The sequence below is a fragment of the Gymnodraco acuticeps genome, unplaced genomic scaffold (genome assembly GCF_902827175.1).
Source record: "Gymnodraco acuticeps unplaced genomic scaffold, fGymAcu1.1, whole genome shotgun sequence".
NCBI lineage: Eukaryota > Metazoa > Chordata > Actinopteri > Perciformes > Bathydraconidae > Gymnodraco > Gymnodraco acuticeps.
Window position 1 is genome coordinate 1,609,149 of NW_022992308.1, and position 23,150 is coordinate 1,632,298.

A 23,150-nucleotide genomic window follows, 5' to 3' on the forward strand; every position below is an offset into this window, starting at 1 on the left:
ACAAAACTCTGAAACCCCAGCTTAAAGGAAATATTTGGAGACAGGCTTTACGTTACACAAAGCGAGAGAAGCAGAGTGAGAGACACGCACAGAAAGAGATGATGGATTAACAGAGGAGAGAAACTGAGCAAGAGGATACAAGCAGAAAGCAGCTGCGAGGACTTAACCAACCCTGTTGGGGTCTGAGAGGGACGGAGAGCAGTGAGTGTGTGTGTGTGTGTGTGTGTGCGCGCGCGCGTGTGTGTGTGTGTGTACAATTCAAGCTCTGATATCTATATTCCATCGCAAAGCAAAAAATGTAAATATCTCCATCTTTACATGATGCTTTTAAGAGACATCTCTGTGTGTGTGTGTCTGTGTGTGTGTGTGTGTGTGTGTGTGTGTGTGTGTGTGTGTGTGTGTGTGTGTGTGTGTGTGTGTGTGTGTGTGTGTGTGTGTGTGTGTGTGTGTATGTGTGTATACCATATGTAGGAGGAAGATCACACTTTGCTCAGAGCACATACTATTAATCACATGCGATAAGCAAAGTTTACCATTTCCTCAAGTAGGATGGCCATTTACTCTCTAATGTCCACCGAGGAATGTTAGCACTAATGCTACATGTCTCCTCCTAAAGCCTCTTTGTTATGGCTATAATGAGCAGTTTTGCCTATGTGACTAGCTAGTGTTTGGCTTTAGATTGGGTTTGTGCTGTCCATTCAGAAATCCACAAGAGCTTCCCATTAAGACTGAGCTCTATTGTTGATATATACACTTGTGATTTAGCCTACAGGACGTGACACTCATGATGTGGAATCTGGGCATTTGTATGGATGTAATGTCCTCATCTTTATTAGACTTCTCGAGCCACCCACAAAAGAGACCGTCGACCTCAGTTACAAATGTGTTGACATGTACTTTTTTGTTACTTTGCTGAACTACAGCTCACCACAGTAAGTGAGTATTTAGGCTGTAAATCATCATTTTCCAAACCAGAATTCCCCAGCAGCCTGTTTTCATTATTTGTATACAAGTTAAACACATACAAAAACATACGAAAATGTAAATAATATGTGACTGTGTTTCATAAAGATTAATAGATAAACACTCAACAAGCGCTGTTAGCTCTCCACATTATTAAAGAGGCTGACTGGAAGACAGAGCTATTCGAAATGATATAACCGTACCTTTGAGACTAAGTTTCACTACGGGAATTGCATTTTCTAGTGAGATTTATTACAGCACATGACTTAAACTTTGTCCAGCCTTTGATAAGCATCTATAAACACAACGAAGAGGGAAGACATGCTGCAATGACTCTCTTTCACAGCACAAGAGCACAGAGAATTACAGCCCTGCTTCCTGCTCCTCTGTGGCTCCTCAGTGCTGGAGGAGAGCTTTCTAACAAACTGCCTTGTGTAAGCATCTGTTCAACCACAGGAGAATGAGAGCTGACATTTCAAAGTCTGCATGCCTCATGAATGCACCGAGCCCAAATTTCTACCTAAACTTCATTTATCACGCTTAACGACTGGCTGACAGAGTGAAGGCCGTCCGTCATCGCCCCCCCAAACGCCCCCCTGCTGCTTTCCCCTCCTTCAGCCACTTCTTCTCAGCGTTCCCCCCTCTCTTGCCCGACAAACTAAACCCAGTCGAGTTTCTCGTCCATCTGCGGCTCCTCTGCTTAGCTTCCTCCCGCTCGAGGTGCAGAGACTTGCCCTTTTCAATCTCAGAAACAACAGACAAGGCTCTCCTGCCGGGGGGTCAACAGACTTCTCTGCTGGGGGTCTTAAATATGGTAAAAGCAGTTTTGGGATGTGTGTTGGCTGTGAGAGTGGGAGGCTCCCTGTGGTCTCGTCCCTTCAGGGTTTGAGACAGCTTTTTCACAGGGAGTGGGCGATGAGATCAGGGGATTGTTATACTGAAGCACATCCTTCTGACATCATCATTCAACGCTAAAGATCGCAACTTCCAAACTACTACAAATACAGTAGTCATATAATATGTGCTACATTGTAAATCAGTCATATCAAATATATTCAAAAATACTGTTAGAATCTGATTAAATATGTCAAAATATGAATAACTCTTAAATGAAAGTTGTATTGATTTGAGTCTTGGCCTCTGAAGCACCTTTGTTGTTGAATTAGCAAACACAGATGTGAATTGCAGATTCAAAGAGTTAATAGATATGTCTGGGAATCATTTATCTAGATGATGGTGTTTTTATTTATAGTCAGCTGTTCTGAAAATGCTGAAAGATGCAGGCATGAGGCGAATGACAATTAGGTTACATTGTTTTAGCATTGAAATTGATCGATTGCATGACTGACCCAAGAGAAACGGTTTGTGATGTGTGGATAAGAAGAGGCAAAAGTCCTAGTAAAACATTTTGGAAAATAATTGTGAGCTTTGTTTCGCTTGGTTGGTGTGGTTTTTGGTTTTGTCAGCAATACATTGAATAAATACTCACATCAAGAGTGTCTTCATTGACCACAAGCATGCCCATGTTCTTGGTCAGTAGTCTGCAGGAATGTCCTATAAAGAAATAAAGAAAAACAGGAAAGAAGCCAGTTTAGAAAAGTTGAAAGGACTGGAAAGTAAGCACGCAAGTAGGCAGGAAATACTTTAAATGAATTCAATAACTACATCGAATTCTATTACTCCTTTGAGGTTGCTAACTTTACTGATCGGGGCCAAAACCCCTTGCACACACACTGATTGAATACATAAAAAGACAGACAAATGATCTAAATCAAAGAAATAAAGGACAAAACAGTACGTTGCAAAACGTTTTAAGGGACACCAATTAAAATGTTACAGCTCAAAGCCAGTGTCTCAGGACATGACTAATGAGTTTGGTTTACAAGAGTTTGTCAGTTTCCTGTTTTAATAGGCAGTTACAACTCGGAGTTACCCAGCATGGCTCCCTGGGGAGCGCTCCTTCAGCTCTTGCCCGGGACAGATGCTCTGGGTCAGCAGCAAGGTGGTAGAGGGAGCCTCCGATCGGGGAAAACAGAAATGTTTCTCCAACCATGAGTGAAGCCTTCAGTTTAGACCCTTGGCTATGAAAAGGTTGCCATCTGTGGCATAACCACACACATATTTGTGGGCTTCAACACTTTGCTTCTGTCTGGAAGGGGATTTTCGTTTCTCTAAGGCAGTTACCACAAAGCCCATGTTTTGTGAATACATGGGTGGCATTTTCTGTCAGTGTAACTGAGATAAGATTATGCAGAAAACACAAAAACACACAGTATTCACAGAGGGGGCCTTGCATGAGGAAATGAGAGGGTTGCACCACAAGAGTCAAAACCAAACCGGGTCAGGGTCTGGCAGATTGTTTTCTTAAGTGCAAAGGGGCAAACGTCCAAAAATGTGACAATGTGAGGAAAAATGTCTCCCCATCTCAACACTGCCTCTACTCCCTTCCCCCTCGTCAGTTCCTGCCACAGCCCTTCCGCTTAATGTGTTTACCTTAAGATCATTTGACTGCCCTTTTTAATTTCACCAGAGAAAGTTGAATTCCTAGCCTTTCTCCATCTCAGCGGAACTAAACACTGCTCCCACAGGACTTGAGGAATGTGTAACAGGGACACTCCGGTCACAGATAACTTAAAAGTTGTCTTTAATTTGTCTAAATTAAAGACAAAAGGTTTAGTAACAGAGGGAAATCTTCATTTTGAGAGGAAGAACTTCAAAGAAGGAATGCTCATGGTGAAATAGGTGAGAAGGTATATTTGTGTAGGAAATAAGGGGTGTGTCTTTCTGCCAGGGATGATGCATCCTCTTGCCAAATGTAATATCATTTAAGCATTTCTTTTTGTGCTTTTTATTTGTGACAGCTTCATAAAATTGTGTAGTGTTTCCCGACAAGCCGAGTACGGGCACTTTCCTTTCACCAAATTCTGGTTCTGACCTTTCCTAAGAATTAAGTACATTTAAATCCCACTAACAAACAACTCGCAGCTTCAGAGAAAACATGGCTCTTTCCCCGGAGCCACTGAGCCGGAGTAGTTGTATATTATTTAATGACAGTTCAGGATTAGGGGCAAACTGAAGCATGACAGTCTTTACAGCCTTAAAAAAAACAGGCATTCTTTCAATATCATTTTATTAGTAAAAGTATTAAACTCAACTGCATGTGAGCCAAATATTCTGTGCCAAGAGTGACATTTGGGTGGTTCGGGCCACCTTGAAATGTAGAATAATCTAAATGTGATGGGCCAAATTCACCAGTTAAATGTGGCAAAACGTGCACCATTAACCCTGGCAATGGGGATCGTCTTTCAGTGAGGAAAATAGTAAAAACAAAGTCAATATTGAGCTGAGGTTTTACAGAGCAACTTAGTCAAATGGCGGTCCTGTAAAAATACTTCCAGCGAGCATGTGCTTCTGCATAGCTCCCGCACATCTGGGCACGGTGGGCACAAAGGGCTGATTCAGGCAGGCCACAGTGGTAGGTAGGTAGAGCCACAACGGAGGTACTTTTCGTATCTATTTATCTGGACTCTGTGTTCAAATATTGGCTGTGTTCAATGTGCTTGTGAATCAAGCACATCTAAGAGCGGCAACACCATTAAGGAGACTAAACTTTCCGATAACATCTGCAGGGCTAAAACCCTCTGGGGGAGCCAGATACGTGAGAGCTGCCTCCCTGTGTACATATGCATGTTATTTATTTCAGGTTGGTGCAGTAAGCTCATACATCATCTAGCATTCTGCGACAGATGCTTTTGCTAGATATGTGTGACAGAGAAGCATTCAGCTTGTCAGTAGTTTGTCTCGCCGGGTGAAGAATGACACAGGGGGCTGACTGGACTACCTGTAAGAAGCTGGCATGCAATCTATCACAACACGTATCAGGTTCACCGGGGGTTTTTCCATTTGGTTCGAGACCAAGTACACAAGCAGTGCATGTCATGATGCAGACTTATTAATGAAAGCAAGTGTGTGCAGACAGTGTTAAATGCACTATACCAATACATGGAAGTCAGTTTATATTTGTCTTTTTCGTTTAGCTTTGAGATTTCTTTTTTCTAACAGAAAACCTGCGTTGCCAACTGCAGATGGGAGGTTTGAGAGAAGTGGGCATTTCGGAGCCAGGAGTCAAATTATTAAACATTTTAGTTGTATTATGGGAAATGTAGCATCTACTGTTCTTGGCTCTTGACCCAAACTGGTGTCTAAAAGTCCAGATATCATGTCATCTAGTGAGTCTCTCAACTTGACGGCAGTGCGTGTGACTCTCACCAATGTTAATAGCTGTTTCCTGTTTGTCCCCCGTCAGGATCCAGATCTTGATGTCCGCCTTCATCAGAGTCTCGATGGTTTCTGGCACTTTATCCTGGAGCTTGTCTTCGATGGCGGTGGCCCCGAGCAGCTGCAGGTTCTACACCAGAAATGAGTAGAGAAACAGAAAAAAAGTCGATAAAAAAAGCCAGCACCAGTGAAAACGGAGGAAAGGCCTTTAGATCGTCATGTGTCAGAGAAACATGTGCGCCCGGATCGTGTCACTCATTCAGGCATGTTTTCCCCTTCATCAGCTGCTCTTGTTTATCACCCAGGAAAACCACCACGGGCTTAAACGGTTTTGGTTACTGTGCCCGATTTCTCCCTCACAAAAAACACCCACAAAAAACTGTTGGTGTTTTTCCCAGGGACCTCGTGGTTATGTGGGGCTGGTTGTGGGCTCATATGGGCCAAAGATTTGACGAGACCCAGGGGTGGAGGGGAGACAGGAGCCAGCGGCAGAGGAAAGGCAGGGGAAGCTCTTTAAGTTGTGACCTGAGCCGTGCTGCCTGTACATCTGTAGCTCTGTCCTCTATAATCATTTTTGAACCACTGAGCACGGAAAACATTGCCTGAGGAAGAACACGACTAAAGCTGATGAGACCTCATTTGCGTGTTTGATGTGAGTTATTCTCTTGTTCCTATGGTTGTTTTTAAAAAGGCACTCTTTGTGGCTTATGAAGAACTTGGATTTCAACCCGAAAACCAGGGTGGGACCATAACAATCTGGCATTGTGTTTTAAGAAAATAAGTTTAACTTTGCTAACTGAGGCTGCAGTGTAGCAACTTGTATCAGATGGCCGTCTGATGGTCTTCCTAGAAAGAGTCTGTCCAGTTGCTGGAAGTTGGCAGAAATAATCGATTTAAGCTTGAAGAAATCAGAAAGGTTCATGAGAAACGTTTCCTTCAAAGTCTTACTTACTAAGGAACTGTAATAATATGAGGGTAGGAAATAGTAAATATGATTATTATACCAATTTATATTAGTGACAACCATCAATAATAATAATTCATAATTATATTTAATTGAAGGATTAGGTAATAATAAAGCATAGTTCTCTCAGTTTAATCAATAACGAAGAAAAGTCATGTTTTCTATCACTAACTAGTTCCTATCCAGGCTGAACAAGCATTTTGTTTATGAGATGATGAAGGAGCAACTTCAGATGACTTTAAACTGCAGAGTGTTTTATCTTTTACATTTCACTGCAACTCCATTGTGCCCCCTTGTGGCGTTACTGTATGCATTTCTAAATATGGAAGGCCATGAACCCTAAACCCTGGCAGCATCAGTGACACATTAAGCAAATAATGCACATTACATTTTCCTCTCTGAAAGCCTTTATATTTTTTTCATGATTGATTAGCTCCATTTGTTTTGGGCAGGCAGGAGCGGTCATGAGGAACGTGCCAAGTGGTTGATTAACGACTGTGGCTTCCTGTGTTGACCAGCGCTTCCACAAAGACCCACCTCACAGAAAACAAATTCCACCTGCTGGTGAACCCGATCTTTTAAAATGTTTTCTTCCACTATTCCACGTGTGATTGCACTGACCCCAATAGCTAGTCATATCTTTCTTAAGATGAACTGAAGCCAATCAAAAATGTGTTTTGTATGCAAACCAGAACAAGAAAAAGCAGGATGCCGGGATTAGTTCAGTGAACATAGCAGGAAGCCATGGCATCAGGAACTGACACCACACAAACCTTCTCTATCAGCTCGTAGCTCTCCTCCAGCTTCAGGGCTCTGTTCTGCAGGGAGGTGCCGGCTCGGTGTAAGATCTCCAGCCAATGCTGATAGGACGACTCACTGACGTCTGCCACCGCAAAGCACAGAGTGCGCAGTCCTGTAAGAGGAAAACAGACTCAATACACCTGAGTAAATGTCATGACTTTACATTATAAAACGGAGATTTGTTGACCAGATTAAACTCTACATATATGTATTTCAGATAGATCTGTGCATTTCAATTGTTGGTGATCTCTAATCTGTACTTTTTAAGCCCCTCTATACAATAAATACTACATTTAAAACTATTTTTAGCATGACCTAACTCAACAGCTAACACAATATATATAAATAACCAGATTATATTCAGATAAATACATGAAATTCAAATATCTTTGTTCATATCTACATTCTATGTTCAATGCATATAACAGATATGTGCTTATTCATGAGTCATTGTTTTTGCCAGAAAGAAAGGAAGTCATATCTTATTCAAGCCTCTCAAAATAACAGTTACTGAAGATCTTCACACTATGTCCTGAAGGCTATTTTTAGCCGACATCAAATATTCCCAATGACATCATTTTGCTGGTGTCTCACAAGGGGGCAGTATGAACACAGAACAAAAAGGAGTGTCTGATGCAGTTTCTTTCAGCTCCACTGCGTACGTTTAACACAGCTTCAACATACTCATGTAGGATTTCAAACAGTAATGACATAGGAGGATAGGCTCTATGGAAACAACTTCTATTGTCGCAGCTGATGGTCCAGTGGTGATAATAAGGGAGAAAAACAGAAGCATATACAGTAGATTTGAAGCATCCTATGGTGTTTAACTTTTGGCAGACAGGGGGCGATGTGAGTCCACTCACCCTCAGTAGCAAACTGTTCCAGGTGCTTCAATGTGATCTCTTTGTACCTCGAGCTGTCTGCCAGGCGGTCATAGATCACGGTGTCCTGAAGGGGAAACACACACTCATTGGTTATTGACACCCCGAGTGGAAGGAAAGGAACCTCCTGGACTAAAGCACACATGTGTGTTTCAGCTAGAATCCAGCTCTCTCTGTTCTCAGTTGCCCTTTCATCTCCTAATCAGATTTGCTTGAAAAAGCTTTTAATACTGAAATAATCATGCGCTTAAAAAGCTGTGGGGGAACAGGGGGATGAATCAATACTCGACAAATGTATCTGGATCCTGAAATGGATCAACTATTCTGCTAGGAATGGTTTTTAATAACATTAAAAATCATTTACGAGACTAACTCATAACAGAATATAGAGCAACGTATTACCCTAAAATGTAAATTGCACCAAAAATGAAGTTATACTGAATGTATTTGTACAAATGAGGGATAAGGCTGGTCGGATATTTGCTAGTAGCCGAGCACCTTCCTGTAAATGTTTGTATAATCTTTATTTCGCAGAGATACCCATGTGTGAAATATGGTGATCTAGCTTTATGCTTCTGAGCCTTCGACACTAGGGTTGGTGTGAGAGTGTGTGTGTGTGTGTGCGCAGTAATGGTGATGGACTGTCATGCGTTGCCATGGAGAGAGACAGACACTCACAGCTCCTTTGCAGTAGAGGCGGATCTTCCCAGAAGGAGTGCGCATGATGACTGACATCCTCTTCCTCGTGCTGTGAGAGAAAAAGGCGAGAAAGGGAGAAGAAGGGTGGGTTAATGAGAGAAAGCAATGGAATCGCATTATAGGGTGTTACAGCCACTATAGCAAATTATCACGTACGGTTTGAGCGAGCAAATGTCTGCTGAATATAGAAATCACACTAAGGTCACACTATTAATTAGTAGAAATCATTCGAGCAAAAGGAAGATGATGAACTCTGATCTTCTTCAAGGATCATACATTTTACACCTTTGAAAATAATATAGCTGTTATCAGTAGTTTACCTTGTAAACTCCAGCACATGAAGGAGTTCATACTTCTCCTCTGTCCCGGGCTGAATCCAAGAGAAAGACGTGTTAACATACTGAAAAATAGGCCACTTCTCATCCTCAATCTTCCTATGAGGCAACTCATCTGAAGTTGCGCAAGGCACTCTCCTCAAATCAGCCTTAATTATACCTTAAATGTGTTTATCAGCTGCATGCACTGGGCCGATGGAGGCAGAATAACAAGGTCAAATTAAATTAACTTCCTCAGTTGTAGAGACCGCGAAGTACAAGACGGAGTGATTGAATAGATGCTGAGAGCTTAAGAAGGCCTAATAAAGATTAAGTTGGACAAACATCTTAGAGACAAGATGTTCTCAACAGAAGAACAAATCATTTGAAAATTGCCTTGGCCTTTCTGCCTCTGCCTCTTTGAGTGCAATCATCAGGTTAGCCAATTAAGGAAACAGCAGGGTGAGTGACCGGATCTCTGGAGAGGACGCACGCAGCAGCAGCAGCAGCTCAGGATGTAATCAAATGTAATGTTCAGCATTTTCCATTTTCATTTTTTAAAGACTGTTTTTTTAAATGTATGAACAAAATAAAAACAAATTCCAAGAGAAATATTTAAGTAACTGTCCAGGGACACTACAACTTCATGTTAAATTAGTTTCATGTGCATTGTGGTTTATAAGCATGTATGTAAAACTGCTTCTATAAATGTCACTAATGTTCTTGTTTGAATTCGTACGTGATGTGTTTAAAGACTCCATATTAATTATTTATTTAACTCTCTTTGTTATCTCTGCTATTACTGTGCTGCTGCAACAACTGAATTTCCCCTCTGAAAGATCAATAAAGCTTTCTCTTATCAGATCTCATGTAGATGGAGCAGCAGACGGTTAGCTTAGCTTAGCATAAAGACCGGAAAACGGGGAAAGAGCTAGCCTAGATCTATCATAAGAAAAGGCTTATCATAAGAAAAATGAAAGTAATGTCTGGTTCGAAGAACCCTTACAAAAGTGCAAGTGTAAAAACAATTGACTTTTTACTGGGGGTCATCTGTACTACAACTTGGTGATGTGCAACTTCTACAAGTGTATACTTTTATAATAGTCCTTTGATAAATAATCATAAGCAAATGTCAAAACTAAAGCTCTATTGTTAAGCAGGGCACATCCTAATGTTTGTCTCTCCTGTGTTTTATGTCTGAACATTATGCTTATTTCACAGCTTATGAACTGGTAAAGAAATGACATTTGTGGAAAGAATTATCCATCAATGACAGAAAAAAGCTTGAAGTATAAAGCAAGTACCTAAAATGTATTTTTACTTGCATTCAGCAAATACCCTTGTCATTAGTGTCACACATTTATCAGAGTCATATAGTCTCTGTTTCTGTTTGAGGTCATACTACAGGGTCATGATACTCATATTAAAGATGAAGTGGAGTCATCCATCAGTACAATAGCTTGCATGCCTTTCATTCAACTTGTAGTGCCCAACTTACCATTTGCACAATCACGCTGTCTGGGGTTCGACCAGAAAACACAAAGCCAAGGGTTTGTGCTGCTCTCACCAGTGCTCCTTCATCTTTAAAGCAAAAAGAAACCCACAATGTTTCAGATAAACACACACAACTGTCTCAAGATAACCTGGAATTTGAACATTGGAAATAATAACCATGTATACATTTCACAAATATAACTAGAAGTCTCAAAACATGTCTACAATGAGGGCAGTGACAGAGCTGTGGACCAGCTTGCATGAGGATGCTGCAGGGCGAGAAAAAAGATTTCTGCTTGTTTTTTACAGTTCACTTAACCACCCTTGTCTTTGCAGCTATTCCCGCTCTACCCCAAACCCCAAAGCTCCATAAGACCATGATTGTTTTAAGCAATCAGGCAAAAAAAAGTCATCTCTCTTATCAAGAGCAAAATGTTAGATAGAGAATCAGCAGTGCTTTGTGCGGTTATTGTAATGCCCTTTTAATCAATCAATATTTTTGCCCACTAATGCACTGATGTAGCCAGAAACATTAGTAAACTTTTTTTATTGAGTTGTGTTTGATAATATACTGAAAGGCGTGTCAATCAATGTGGCAATAACATAAGCTTCAGAGGCTGTCTTTTTTATTGTTTCCCATGAGAATACCTTCTTTGTTTACATTTGGATCAAAGATCTGAGCCTTAAAGCATACTGACAATTTCAGACTTCATTAGGAAGGTACTAATTTTAAGGAAATGTACAAAGTGCTGCTAGGGGCAACCACTGTGTCTAAGTGGTGAAGTCATTGTGCAAATGCTTTAACCTGCAGTCATTCTCGTAAAACACGAAAGCACCACTATGTAGAGTTTCAGTTGTTATTCCACCTTCTCAAACACCAATGGTTTTGTGGAAAGGAAACACGTTAAAGTGGAAGATGTGTCATCCCTGCATGTGAGAGAGACTGAGGGATCAAAGTGAGGCTCGAAGAATCAAAGTGACACACACCATGCTTTCTGTAAACAGGATATTTGATTTTCTAATGCAACCCCTGGCTCTCCTGCACTGATGGCTAGAAGACAGGCTTTATGAACTACACATAGGCTGTAGTGATTGATCCATTTGCAAAGACAAAGAGGTCACTAGATGGACAATTCAACATATCAAAGACACATGACCATTGATGGAAAGCACCTTGAATCACAATTAGAGAGCTGCAAGCAATTTACGCATTGCAATTTATGGACATGTAGATTCCCTTTAACTTAGCCACCTACTGTAGCAGCAAGAAAAGTTAATCATGACATGGAGAACAATCTGCAGTGCAAGTGGTGAGTCTTGGTTTTTTTAAATGCTTTATTAGCAATAGTTGTGCATGATTGTAACTAACAAGCTCTCAGCTTCAAATCTAAAAATGTAATTCTGATTATCTGCTTCATATCAAAATACCTAGTTTTAGTCATGAACACTTGAAAAGTCTCTGCAAAGAAAAGTCCCAAATGATAAAGTGTGTGCAAATATGAATCGTCAAGCTGTATTCCACTAGCTGTGCTCTGGAGGTGTGATCTACCTGGAGATGCGGCCTGGTAGGTGATTTTTCCATCGATGCGCTCGGGGACTGCAGTGTGACAGATGGCCATCATGGTCATGAACTCCAGGATGACAGCAGCTGTAGGCTACAGAAAGAGAAAGGGCACTTTGACTTTTAATGTTCTTTAACAAAACAACTTAGAGAGATACTGTAGAAAGAGAGAGCACTGATAAACCTGCATAACCTATTGTGTATGTATGGACTGTAGATTTGTGTAAAAGTCCTAGCATTTGTTGAGACCTTTTAGTGGCATGGGGTTTACTACATCAGGAGGGTTCAGTTCAACCTATGTAGTAGATCAAGTAATCCACAAATCAAACATTTGGAATTGTTTGGAAATACTGTTGAACTTACTTTCAGACTAACTAACATCTCCATGTAATGTTGCAGAGAGCCAAACCACAAGTGCTGGAAATGTAAAGCTAGCTCTTGTTTCAGACCATAACACAGGCAATGTCATCATTAGTGTTGTACATCAGGCTGGGAAGGCACACTGTGTATCTTTGTGTGGTTTGCAACCACTGACAACATTTAGAAAATATATAAACTAAAAAACTAAAGTACCACAAATCCCAAACAGTTTATATTAGCAAGGGAGGTAACAGCAAAACAAATGAGACAAGTGAATAACCTATGAACAACTGTTTGAATCAAACCAATTAGATCACTTCAGTGAACAAAAGTGTATTCTCCATGCCTATCATGCCAAAAGCTCAACTGATCGACTTCAAACCTGTCACTCTGGTACAAATTCAGTATTTTCATTCAGGAGTAAATAACCTTAAAACTAAAGATCTGTCTTAATTTCCATTAACTCAAATTGTTCAAAGCCATCTTCCGGTTTGTCAGTTTTTGAAACACAGTAGTAAAGGTTCGGCCAGACTAATGACTGCTGGTAACAAGCCAGAAGGATCCCACACACAGACATCTGCTCATGCATGTGCATGCAATATAAACTTGCTTTGGTTAATGAAAAAAAGGCCTAACCTATACACTGAGGGCATTTTACATTAATGAGGGGAAACATATGACTAACTAGCCCAGGGGAAGGCTCGGACAGGCATCTGCTGAGGCTCCTGTCTGAGGCTGGAGGACCACCAGCTTCTGGTCAGTGAGGCAGATACCAGCTAGCTTCAGGGCTACGCTGGGCTTGAACCATACAGCAAACAGTAATCAGGCTGCTGAAGGTTGTTAAAAATGTGTTCAATAGCAAGATAAGCTCATGTTATTAGCTCACCAACATTATAAACACCAGATGAACCAATGGTGACGTAAAGACTCTACAGCAGATGCAACAAAAAAATGCCATGTTATGTATTGTTGACTGCTCATTACTCAAAAACATCTGCTGTTTTCCTCTCTTCTCAAAAAAGATCTGTGTACACACGCACATGGTATTGTTACATTTGCTCTTTCTGTTGGCCATGGCAACTCTGATGAGAGGTCTGTTAATGGGAACAAAGGAGACAATGAATGGAGGGGGAGGGCAAATCAAAGGGCCGGCTGTAAAGGAAAGCACACAGAGGCTATTACAGTCCAGGTGGCTGTGAGAGCCCCTCTGCTTTCTAGCAGCATGCTAATCTGGTCTGGGTTGACAGGTATCCTCTGAAGGACATGTCAGTGTGTGTGTGTGTGTGTGTGTGTGTGTGTGTGTGTGTGTGTGTGTGTGTGTGTGTGTGTGTGTGTGTGTGTGTGTGTGTGTGTGTGTGTGTGTTTTATATTTCTATCTTTGCGAGGAGCCATAAGACTGGATAAGATTTTTTTTTTAGTACCACATTATGGCCAGTCATGACCTCTTCACTGTCTGAAGTTTCAGGGGAAGGTTAGAAGTAAATTGTGATTAAAACTATATGTTAAGGATTGGGTAGGGCATTTAGTTACACATTTTTGGGAATCAACTAGGAGCTAACGGGTAGAATTCCTAACAAAGCACTTATATACTAATAAAGGACTGGCTTACCTAAAGCCAGTTGAGTAGCACTTGAAATGTTTTTGCTCTATGAAACCTGATGTACTTATATGATTCTGTTTTCTTCAAGTTTGTATTTTGTTGGTCGAACGCACTTATTGTAAGTCGCTTTGGATAAAAGCGTCAGCTAAATGCAATGTAATAAAACAAGACTCCAGGCAGTCATTGTGCAGAGCTTAGAAATAGTCCAGCCCATAAAACTCTAGTAAACCTAAAACATGTTGTGTTTTAGCCTTTGAGTGTCAGATTTGAAGTTTCCCCCTGATTTGCTAATGCGAAGCTAACATAACTGTCTCCAGCTTCATTAAACGGACACAAATAGGAGTGGTATTGATCAACTCGCCTGACTCAGCAAAACAAAATAGTTAACATATTTCCCAAAGGTTAGGGTTATGGTGTGAGGAACGCATTAGGGTCCTCACAAGTAACAGTAACACACACATGATTGCTATCTAGATAACCTCAGCAGAGAGTGCAGGGCACGTTGTGAGCGTTGCTCTTACTGTATGGCACAATTAGAAGTGACAGCTAATACGGTGCTGCCAGCCATCACCCCCACTGACTCTTGGGTAATCTGTGTCAGGATAACAGTGACAGACACTCATCACTTCAGACGTGGCCAGTGTGGAAAAAGTTGAAGGGTCAAGAGAAAATGAAGCACAGTACCCGGGCCAGACGAACGAGCGAGTAAACAAACACCCACGGAGCTGCTGGAGCTCTGCGGGCGGAGAACATGTCCAGTGACTCAAGAGAACATGAAAAGCACCAGGGGGATGTTTATTTTTGTCAGCACTGTTAATTCCCCTCTCCTCTAGTCTTCCATCCCCCTCAACACTGTATCAACAAGACTCCTACGAATAGCCTGCGGTTAGGGCTGCTCAATTAATCGTATTTTAATCGCGATTACGATTATGGCTTGCAACGATTACGAAAACAACGTAATCGGAATATGTTTCGAAAAAAAATTTAAATACATTTTTTTTGTTTTTGTTTTTCAGTTGAGTTATACTTAAAGTTCAGGGTAATCAACTGTTAAAAACATACTGTTCAAATTGTTTTCCTCCAATAAATGGATGTTTTCAAAGTCAATGAATAATCGCATTTAATAATCGCAATTACAATTATTGACCCAAATAATCGAGATTATGATTTTTGCCATAATCGAGCAGCCCTACCTGCGGCAACACAAAAGGGTTGATAATGATAAGGATTAGTAATGTTTAAGTAGGATGTACGCTGAAGGCCATAAGGGCAAAGTGTGAGAAACTGTGAGAACGTAAGGTGTTAAATGAAATGTATCAGTTTGTGAAGCATCTATGTGGCACACACGGGAGAGGGAAGCATTGGTAGCTTGAAAGTTGTAGATTATGTCATAGTGTTATCGTTTTCAAGTAGATATGAAAGAATAGTGCAACATTGACTTTCTGGAGTCCTGTCATCCCAGGAAAAGACTCTAGGAAGTTACTGCGGCAAACCAGGATGTAACCCGGAAATTATCGTTTTTCGCACTGCGCTCCCCTCCCTGCAAAGCCTACTGTAAACAACAGGAGGTGCATAAGTAGAGCGAGGAGGGTAATAAGGACCCCCACCACCCTCATGTAGTATGGATGTGCTGTTACATTTCAAACACTGAGAGAATGAGGACGAGCTTCTTCCCACAGGCTTTCAGAGCCTTAAACAATGCAATGCAAACTCTCTCGAAGGACAATTCACTCAAGGACTTTCATGTATATATTAGACTGTAGGCAACATGGAATACTTCCATAAATGTATACACTAAAGCCAATGTATCTGTGCTTTTCAGATTACCTTTAATTTAATCCATGACTTTTAACCATGTCTACTATTGTGAATATATTTTGCTCACTTTATTATATTCCCTCTAGTTTATTTTTTCTGTATTTTTGCACACTGTTTAGGAGTTTGATGCAACATTTCACTCTACGTTCTGTATATGTTACCAAAAGAATCTTTAGCCAGATTTCTATTTCCTCCTGTTTTCAGTTGTTATGCTAAGCTAAGCAGCTGCTGGCTGTAGCTTCATATTTATAGCAGCAACACAAGTGAAATGTATCTTATTCTCTGCAATAAAGCGTATTATTTCTTCATTAGTGGGCCATTATTGAGTCACACATATTACATTTCATATTATATGACAGCATCGGGACAGAAGCCTTTATAGAAGGTGACTTGAAGAAGGAAAAAACGATGACTCACCAAAGTGCTACAATATTCAGACAACCACTATCATCAAATCTTCATCAGCACAATAAATAAATAATAGGAAGAAATCATTACGATGGATTTAGAGAGGCTGCTGTTTCCAAACAGTGGTTGGTTATGCAGTATAATTAGCAGTGTGCACGGGGCTATCAATATGAAACTAAAGCAGATCCCAGACAAACTCAATGTGTGGAGAGATTGCGCTGTCATAACAAAGCAAACATCACAGTGGGATTACTCCTTTCCCTGGGCGGTGCTACTGTATGTAATTAGATGTGACATTTTGCCTCCCCCACGCTGTTCTGCAGCTGAGTGACTCAAGCAGCCAATCAATCACAGTGTTCACCCATTTCATTACCACAGGTGGCTTTTACTGCTAAAGCCCTGTGATGGATTTCTAATGCATGTACCCAGTTTTAATCAAAAGACACAACTGCTATACATTTTATTTTCTCATGTTCTTTTTGAGCAGTCTTCATATTCATACATTCACACTAATGTAATCACTCTGCAGCAGTTCGGTTCCCCACAGTGGATAAGCAAATAAGCAACTCTTTATCCTGTCAGAATAATTAGGTTGTTTACCTGCCTGTGTTTACAATGCCCTTTAATTAAATAGTAATCTACCCCTCAGTTGGATTTTAATCGAACAGATATTAAAGAGTTAATTTATATGTCCAAACATGTCATTTTGATAGAAGTGACTTGAAAATTAAGCATGCCATAAAGACAAGTGCACTAAAGTCCACAAGATGTCCTTATACAACCGCACACCATTACAAAATCCTTCTTAGTTTTGTGCTAAACAGGAAGCAGCCATCACACGGGTGGGGGGGGAACCTTGACATTACTTACGTGATTACTTTGGAGGTTTTCCAGTAAGCTCGGGTCATTAAATCCCTCCTCGTCCGATGAGTTGGTGCTGTGGCTGGAAAGAAGAGACGGGAAAGTCAAAAAAACAGAACACACTGGAATACTTAATAACTCTGACACCCAACTGGAACGTCTTGCTGTGATACAAGATTAGTAAAGCACATTTAATTGCACTGTTGTCAGGGCACATTCTGACATCAACAATGCTTATGACAACGGTCGTTTTTAAGAAAAGTCCAACTATTTAACGTCTCTTCCGAGTACAATAATAGGCATGACATTAGAGTTCCTTCTTTTGGAACCTCAATAGAGTATGGTACTTTTTTCCAACACATTTTAAGCAAATGCTCTATAATGATGTTGTCCTCACTGTGCAGCCTGCCAAACAAGAGCACACAGTATTCTCGCCCACAACTTGAAGATTAAACTGCAACTAACATCTATCGTTATTGTCGATAAGTCTGCTAATTTCTATCTCCAGCTGTATGTGACGTGTCCAATTGTTAATTTCATCTGGCGAACATGAAACAAAACTATCTTATATGACAAGAAAAGCATCAAATCTAAACCCGGAACCAGGGAATTCCTGAAAAAAATATGGAAGCTATTTACTGCTTATCGAAAATAGTTACTAAATAATATTTGTTAATCATCCCAATATTATCTCAGCTCAAGATGAGACCACAATACTGATCTCAAACTGGTGTTGACCAGTACTGTCTGCCAACATTATTGACATTTGATGAGGAAAGTATCAATGCAGACAGAATGCAAATGCAGGTCGCCCTGGGTTTTAGTCACATGATGTACAATGCAGGCAGATGCAGATCATCCTGAAATGGGACATTATTATTTCACGATGCAAAAAGAATCCACAGTCATTTGTGTTCCTCTTTAAATATATCATTTGCTTTCCCTTCAGTCATTCCCATGAATAATAAATGGTGTTCCCCTCCTTTACAAATGAAACAATGCAAGAGGAATTGTGAACTGTAAGCAGTTCCTCTGGCATTGCTTCATTTATAAAGTAGGGCAACAACACAGCAGGCTGAATTTGTGGCAGCTAATAAACACCATATTACTCATACAGGAATCAAAGTCAAATCCTAATAAATCACTGGAAATAAAGTAGTCTCTCATATTTGTTCCAGAAATGATTTGTGTTATTGGCAAGATGCAAAATAGTTCAATATTTTTCAATCCATTAGGAATAAAGCAAAAGAAAATATGACACAATCTTTCATCAAAAACAGAGTCATGCTGAACTGGAACAAGATTTGGGGTTGCAGACATTTGTCATTGAAAAATTAAAAATATGTTTTTTTCTCCAGTAAATTGTAACTAGCAGCTCGATTAATGATTCTAAAAAAGAGTCCTATAGCTCAGGCAGACAGCAGATTTGTACGTGGCACTGGGGCTTGATGGAAATGTTACCGAGGCTGCCATTAGCGACCATAAGTCTTTATAATCCCACAGGATACACTGTTCGGATCCCTAAGAGCCAAACAGCCAGTAATACTTCTATCTACTGAACCGCCGAGAGGTTTGAGAGGAAAGAAATAAAGGGAAAACACAGCAACGCTATAAACAACAAGGCTGCAGTCGATTTTGCGTTACACCTTTGTAGATTCACTAGAGAAGAGGGAAATGTATCACACTTTATTAATGCTTTATTAGAATATGTCAAGAAGAAATCAGCAATTAAAGTCTGCATTTATTTATGCTCCACGTGCGTATTGTAAAAATATACTGAGGGAGGATATATTTTCTGTATCACAAACTGTGAAATATATTTTCTGAATAAAGCATGTTACATTCCTGAATGATTATTATCTATCTAAGTAAGATTAAAAGCCTTAAAGAGCCCTATACCTTGATATGTGGAAAAAAAGGTGAAACCAGACAGGCAGAAAATCTATGGAGTCATTATTATTGTGTCTAAGCCTTGTACAGGGAAGGAGGCCCTAAGCTTTCTCCTTCTGCAGCAGGAGCGTAGCTAAGTAAGTCGATTGTCTTGATAACATTTCTTAGGCGAGGAGCTCGATGTGGAGAGCGGTCAGCTATTGGTTATCTGCCAGCACACAGAGGTCCTATCACTATGGGAACAAGGGTGCTGGCTGTTCACAGTAAACAGCCGGGGAATGGTTGCTGATCAAACCTGTTGTGCTTTCCTGGAAGAAAGACATTTACAACTAACCTGTGTCGAGATTAAAGTGTTTGCTTGGAATGATTAATGATTGTTTTTTTTGTAATTATCATCCAGCAACAAACCACTAATTCTCCTTTGTCCCTAAAGTGTTTTGAGTACAAATAAAGCCTTTAACTCAGCAACCTTTAATATATTTAACAGTTGTTTCGGGGAGAATAAAAAAGCAGCAAAAAGAGACATGCCTTCGTGGAAGTTGGCAACTTCCTTTAAAGAAGCAAGATTCAACATTTGTTATAATAGGCATTTACAAATAGGCCACAATCCCCCATGCAGAATGGATGAGACACGCCCATGCTGTTACTGCAGATCTCCACACTGTAGCAGACGCATCTCAGAAAGGACTGTGTGAATGTGTGTGTTTGTACGAGCAAGAGAGAGAATATGTGGGAGTGTAGCTACCACCTTCAAAGTTAGTTTGATGTTAACTGAGAAGGAGAGTGTGCTGCACAGCTTCAGCCTCAACACAACAACCTGCAAATACTTGTACCTGCTAAATGTGGTGCCGGTTAGGATGCCACAAAATGTAACCACTCAGAATTCAATACTTATTCTCATACCGACAGCATATATATATATATAAATATACTGGTATGGAACATTTGTTCTTTCACATCAACAGATATACACAGTGAATCAAGAGCACATACAACACGTCCAAAGTGTACTCAAAGCACAAAGAGGTACACACATTGAGGTATTGTGTTCAACGTCACGTGTTCCACAAGGCAAGGCAGCACTTATACATCACAGAGACCAGGAGTGAATACAACTCATTATACACCCATTCATCTTACCAGTCGTCCTCAGCAAAACTACCATCCTCAGCCTCAGGGAAGTGGCTGTTGGAGAAAAGATTTTGCTTGTTGACAAAGACGATTGTTAACATGTGTGAATGAACACACGCCGGGATTGGGTTATGGGTGGTTTATGGGTTGGAGGTGTAATGATGTGGTCAGATGCCAGGACAGGCTGAGGTGTTGTAGTTAGTTTGATATCAATGATAATAGCAGACCCTCTAACCATTTATACATACTCTCATGTCTGTATGCTAGGAACTGGTTAGCTTAGCACAAAGACTAGAAACGGGTGGAAACAGGCTGAGTTTCAAATCGCACGCTTACATATTATTGAGGCATGACTAGGTATGACGTATGTAGTGAATCCTGACTGCATAGTATGTGAATTTTATGTATGCAAGAGTTTTTGAATTTATACAAGATTAGAGTATGAGCTTTCTAAATGATCCAACAGTGGACTGGGAGGCAGACAGTTTTAATAGATTGAAAGAGATTGAATATTTACAAATGGTGACCAGTGACTTGATGATAGAGTTAAGAGGAAACATTTAATAGAGAAAACATGATTATCGTAGAAAATATTTAATTACTTAAGTTTGCCTCAAAATAATACTGGAAAGTATTTAATTGAGTGGAAGAGGTAACTGTGAATTACTCATAAGTTTGTATTCAACGGTAGCTGGAACTGGTAAGGTCTTGATCCATGCAGTCGTGATACAGATGCGCCATGTGGCTCGAGTTCACTTCATTGTGAATGGTTTCCTGGTTATGGCAGACTTGATTATTAATTTAGTAAGCAGTATGAAGTACAAACAGATTAAGTATGTAGTTTGCAGCATGGTTGTATGCAGTATTTTAAAATAAGATTTCAGAAAATAGCCTCACTTTATCCAAGTGTAAAATACTCCTGTAAAAAATGTCAAAACAACAGCCAGAATAAACTAGAGGAAATGAATGAATATTTGGGAAAAATCCTATTATAGTAGAATAGTAAGCTTCCCTCTTCCCTTCACAGCAGGAGCTACAGCTGCATGAATGTGAGAATACTGTGTATAATGTCAAGGCCACCAATAACGCTGCTATAAAAAAAAGGCCATGTTTGAAAGTAAATGTGGTCAGAGTGCACACTGCTCTAAAATGAGGCAACACATTATTTTGACATCTCTGTTCTGGCAGACTAACTGCAGTGCAGCGTTTCGTTAACTGTAAGGAGTGGACGGAGCAGGCGATGTGCTCCGCTGAACATTACGGCTCTCCTTTTCATTCCAACTCGCTTTGATTCATGCTGTGAGCCTGTTCACTCCTGTACCTTCAGCAAGGCAACATTTAGGTTGTGTGAATCACCAAAAAACCATCAGTCTGCGTACGGCCTGCACAGTATTAAACATAAGAATCAACTGCATCCAATGAATCGATTTCATTTGGTTTATTTACCAAAACTAAACATATTTGTCTGAGGTTTGTCACTTGAGTACTCTTTTCAAATCAATAAACTTTATTAACTGACAAACGAATAACCCTCTTCTGCGAAACTCTAACCTAAACGGTATCTCTACTTGGATTTTAGTTTTCGAGCCAGTGGAATTAATTAAAGTTTACACCCTTGGGGTTTGCTTTATTAATTACTGCACCACTTCATTTGTGGTGAGGAACACATGCAGGCGGCAGTGTCGGGGGGGCTTTGTGCGTGTGTTGGCGTCATATTACAAGTCATGCCACAAAATAAGTGGCACGTGCTTTTGTTTTATATTCATTTTAACTCCAATGATCTTTTTTGGGCAAAACTATATCCTACTTTCATTAAAGTAAAGTCATATCATTTGAAATCTGTCCTAAATAAATGTAGAAGCATTGCAGTGCATTCATCTTAGAGGTAGAGCTGTTACTGATATGAGAATTAAGGGATGAACGAAGCAATAACTCCCAACTTTCATAAGTGACGCTTTCTTTCCATATTTCACGATTAACCTCAGACAAGCAGACAAGTGCCTGTCGAACATCTAAGTGTGCAAACAGAATCAAGCACGCCAAGCTGTTAAATACAACACTCATGAATTCACTGTATGTGTATATCATTAAATAGATGTCCGATAAACTGTAAAGCCAAGACCTAATTAAGAACTTACAGAAATAGCGTTGTTTTGGTAACAATTATAAATAAGAATATAAATATTATTTTTGGAATAGCACCGTTTCAATTGTAATGGTCTCTAATATACTGATTGGTAATAATATGTCATGATTATGTCCGGCAGTGGCTCAGTCAGTAGGGGCTTGGACTGGGAGCTGTAGGGTCGCCGGTTCAAGTCCCCGACCAGACCTAAAATATGGAGTGTGGACTGCTACTCGGAGAGGTTCACCTCCTGCCCTGCCGTGCTGCCCTTGAGCAAGGCACCGGACAACCCCCTTCCCCCCTCACTCCCCGAGCGCTGTACAATAGCTGCCCACTGCTCTTAGTACTAGACTCCTGGTACTAGCATGGGTTAAAAGCAGAGAACACATTTCACTGTGTGTGCTGTGTGCTCTGCATGTGTGACCATTAAAGAGGGTTTCATCCCTCCCAATTCTATGACGAGAATGACAACTGAATAAAATCAACATTTAGAAATTCTGAAACAGTGTTTTTGAAGACTAAAAGTAAAAACTCATAATCAACATCCAACATGAACATGCCAACAAACGAATTTGCATATACGAAGGAAGAGTTAAGTTAATGAAAGCAACTGAATGTATTACATATAAACTGTGGACAGTTTTTGTATCTTACAGTTCCAACTCCAGTTTGTATTAAACCTAGAGAAGGAAGAGGAGGCCAAAATATAGCATCGTCAAAAGGCTCGCCTCATTAGAACCTGCCTTTTTCTCTGCTGCTATGAAACACTCATCCATATTTATCAGTTACATAAGAGGGAGTCCTCGTTTCAGAGAGTCAAAGGAAAACATCTCTACTTGGGTGAAGGAGAGAGAGACTGCTGCCTAACTTCAATCTTTGCTGAAAAGGAGTGTCTGGAGTGTGTTGACCCAATACAATACCCATTAAAAAAGGCATACAAAAAGAAACGTGGAAAGGAAACAAACAACTCGATACCAAAAATAAGAGCACAGCCTTGGT

At 40.3% G+C, this 23,150-nt stretch overlaps 1 protein-coding gene across 5 annotated transcripts in view; it reads right to left on the reverse strand.

Moving 5' to 3' along the window:
• atp8a1 (ATPase phospholipid transporting 8A1) overlaps positions 1 to 23,150 on the reverse strand; it is a 111,458-nt gene that overhangs the window by 39,802 nt on the left and 48,506 nt on the right. For 3 of the 5 annotated variants that reach the window (XM_034208186.1, XM_034208185.1, XM_034208187.1), the window contains 10 exons: positions 20,036 to 20,080; positions 17,015 to 17,087; positions 11,947 to 12,052; positions 10,402 to 10,484; positions 8,910 to 8,959; positions 8,569 to 8,638; positions 7,873 to 7,957; positions 6,979 to 7,118; positions 5,233 to 5,371; positions 2,453 to 2,517 (listed from right to left, as the gene is read on the reverse strand). In XM_034208186.1, the coding sequence (XP_034064077.1) occupies positions 2,453 to 2,517; positions 5,233 to 5,371; positions 6,979 to 7,118; positions 7,873 to 7,957; positions 8,569 to 8,638; positions 8,910 to 8,959; positions 10,402 to 10,484; positions 11,947 to 12,052; positions 17,015 to 17,087; positions 20,036 to 20,080 (856 nt within the window). The remainder of the gene's footprint in view (positions 1 to 2,452; positions 2,518 to 5,232; positions 5,372 to 6,978; positions 7,119 to 7,872; positions 7,958 to 8,568; positions 8,639 to 8,909; positions 8,960 to 10,401; positions 10,485 to 11,946; positions 12,053 to 17,014; positions 17,088 to 20,035; positions 20,081 to 23,150) is intronic. The other 2 variants (XM_034208189.1, XM_034208188.1) reach the window with 1 other exon arrangement.